Source organism: Vulpes lagopus, chromosome 2, assembly GCF_018345385.1.
Source record: "Vulpes lagopus strain Blue_001 chromosome 2, ASM1834538v1, whole genome shotgun sequence".
Classification (NCBI taxonomy): domain Eukaryota; kingdom Metazoa; phylum Chordata; class Mammalia; order Carnivora; family Canidae; genus Vulpes; species Vulpes lagopus.
Window position 1 is genome coordinate 39,024,378 of NC_054825.1, and position 2,745 is coordinate 39,027,122.

The window sequence follows — 2,745 nt, forward strand, 5'->3', positions numbered from 1 at the left end:
AGTCATGAAGTCTCTTGAGTCCTTTATGATTTTTTCTATAGCCACCAGTAGCTTTATTATAGTGCTTCTGAATTGGCTTTCTGACATTGAATTGTAATCCAAATTTTGTAACTCTGTGGGAGAGAGGACTATTTCTGATTCTTTCTTTTGAGGTGATGTTTTCCTTCTAGTCATTTTGCTTAGCAGAGTGGCAAAACAAGGTATATTGGGAAAAGGGGAAAAAGACAGAAGAGAAAGAAGAAAAGGAAAACAGAAAAGGCAGAAAAAAGAAAAAAAGAAAAAAAAACAGAAGAAAAAGAAAAAAGGGGAAAAAAGGGCGGGAGAAGCAAACAGAAATCAAAAATCAAAAAAAAAAAAAAAGGCAAGGGAGAGTATCCTCTGATTCTGTATATTGTAAGTCCCTTGAATTCCCCTGGAACTTTCCAGTGCTGCTTGGTCAATAATTTCTTTTTCCCCGTCTTCCTACCTTGATAGAAGCTGAACTCTTCTCACTGTAGCATTCCAGCTGTTCTCTCTTTAAATCTCAGGCTGAATTCATAGATTTTCAGGATGATTTGAAGGTTATCTAGGTAATTTGGTGAGGACACGTGACTTGGAGACCCTACTCTTCCACCATCTTGCCCCTCCCCCTATCACATCAAATCTGTTGTTCCAGAAATAAAGATATTTGTTTATAGATTTATTTGGAAAGACTCTAAAGTCACAATTAGACTCCTTTCTACCTCTGGTTAGATTCCTCCAAGTTCCTTTATATTTCCTGTTGTAGGGAAACAATCTTAACTACTCAATTCCTTGTTCCAGAACTTATAATGCTTCCTTTCCTATGGTACTCATCATCAGGTCTTTAGTACTGAAATCATCCTGGCAAACCAGTAATACCAATGGAAACTTTCCATTTCAATTAGAGACATTTATATGTCTTTATTATAGTCAGAACTAGAATTATAAAGATTTACATTCTATTTATAAAAAACTATGCACCATTGAAAATAATGCATTAAGTCATTTCAAGTAGTATTATTAATATCATGACAGTTATATATGTGTCCTTCAAAAATAAATATAGTGACCTCATTACATCTATCCTTGAACCAATTTGATACTCTTAATTCTTGTGAATTTCATTTTTCATCCTCATGCACTTACCAAAAATAGATACTTGAAATACCAGCTTTCCAACTTTGAGATTCCACATGCATCAAACAGAATCATGTATATGAGGCTGTTCATTAAAATTTGCTGAATTCTAATGATCTAAAACTAGTGAAAAGATCCAGGAAGATAATTTCATCTCAGTATAAAGAAGAATGTTAAAGTTTTCAAGAAGTGGAGAATATTGGATTATAAGATAAATTTGCCCCTATTCTAAGAATAAACAAGCAGAACCTCTAATAATGTATTTGCTAGCCTATATAGGAGATTCCAGAAATAGGAGGGACATTGTATTAGATGTAGAAGTAGCATTCTCCTCTGACAGTCAGTGGTTCTATTTCTTCAATCTAACCCTGGACAGAGTATCCCTTGCAGCCTAGTGGACCTGCTTGTTCTGCAGAGTAGAGATGACAGGGTTGAGCAGTGTGGTTACCACCATGTTCACAAGGGTAGCCTCTCTGTTGGAGTTCAGCCTTTTCATTTGCTTTGGTTTCATATATATAAAGACACAGCTGCCATATATCAGAGAGAGGACTATGAGGTGAGAGGAGCAGGTGGAGAAAGTTTTCTTTTTCTCCTTGGCTGATGGGAGTTGCACAATTGTGATTACTATGTTGCTGTAGGTAATGATGGTTATGATAAGGGATGTCAAAAGGATAAACAAATCAAGGACAAAGGCCAACATCTCAGTATATCTGGTATCAGAACAGGAGAGATAAACCAGGGGCCCAAAATTATAGAAGAAGTGAGGTATGATATGGGAACCACAGAAGGATGAATAGGAAAGCATTACAACTGGAACCACCATAAGGATGAATCCCAAAGCTAAACAGGCAATGACCAGAAGGAAACACATCCTTGGGTTCTTGATGGTTGGGTAATACAGAGGTTTGCAAATGGCCAAGTACCGATCTACGGATAATTTAGCCATAAGGAAGAAAACAGTTATTCCCAGGAAAAGAAAGATAAAGTCTTGTGTGAAGCAGGCAGCAAAGTAAATTGATTGCCTCCCTACCAGAAAGATATCCAGCAATTTTGGAATAACAGTGGTTATAAAACAGCATTCAGAAAAGGAGAAACTGGGATCCCTGGGTGGCACAGCGGTTTGGCACCTGCCTTTGGCCCAGGGCGCGATCCTGGAGACCCGGGATTGAATCCCACATCAGACTCCCGGTGCATGGAGCCTGCTTCTCCCTCTGCCTATGTCTCTGCCTCTCTCTCTCTCTGTGACTATCATAAAATAAAATAAAATAAATAAAATAAATAAAAAAAGAAAAGGAGAAACTGCTGAGGAAGAGGTACATGGGTGTCTGGAGGTGATGGTCAGCCCAGGTAATGGTGATTATGAGTATGTTTCCCATGATGGAGGCCAGGTATGCCAACAGATGCACCAGGAAGAGAATCTTTCCAGGGTGCTGGACACCAGGAAAACCCTCCAAAGTGAATTCCTGAACTTCTGTGTGGTTTCTTGCATCCTCCATCACCGACTTTTCCATTTCTCCAACTCTCTGAGCTATTGTGTAGGGTATCATAACTGAAGAATGAAGAACTTTATTTTATTAAATGTATAAAACAGTGTAGACAAATGGAAGA

At 38.1% G+C, this 2,745-nt stretch overlaps 1 protein-coding gene across 1 annotated transcript; it reads right to left on the reverse strand.

Moving 5' to 3' along the window:
• Positions 1–1,528: 1,528 nt before the first annotated feature.
• On the reverse strand, positions 1,529–2,513 carry LOC121484141 (olfactory receptor 6C75-like). Its single transcript, XM_041742965.1, has 2 exons — positions 2,440–2,513; positions 1,529–2,234 (listed from the first exon to the last, which is right to left on the reverse strand). The coding sequence occupies exons 1-2, from the start codon at positions 2,511–2,513 to the stop codon at positions 1,529–1,531; spliced, it is 780 nt and encodes a 259-aa protein (XP_041598899.1).
• Positions 2,514–2,745: the final 232 nt, after the last annotated feature.

Coding starts and splice junctions, on each gene's coding strand:
- LOC121484141 (XM_041742965.1), bottom strand. CDS start 2,513: ATGGGAAACATACTCATAATCACCATTACCTGGGCTGACCATCACCTC. Junction 2,235..2,439: donor CCCATGTACCTCTTCCTCAG/CAGTTTCTCCTT, acceptor ACCCAGGGATCC/CAGTTTCTCCTTTTCTGAAT.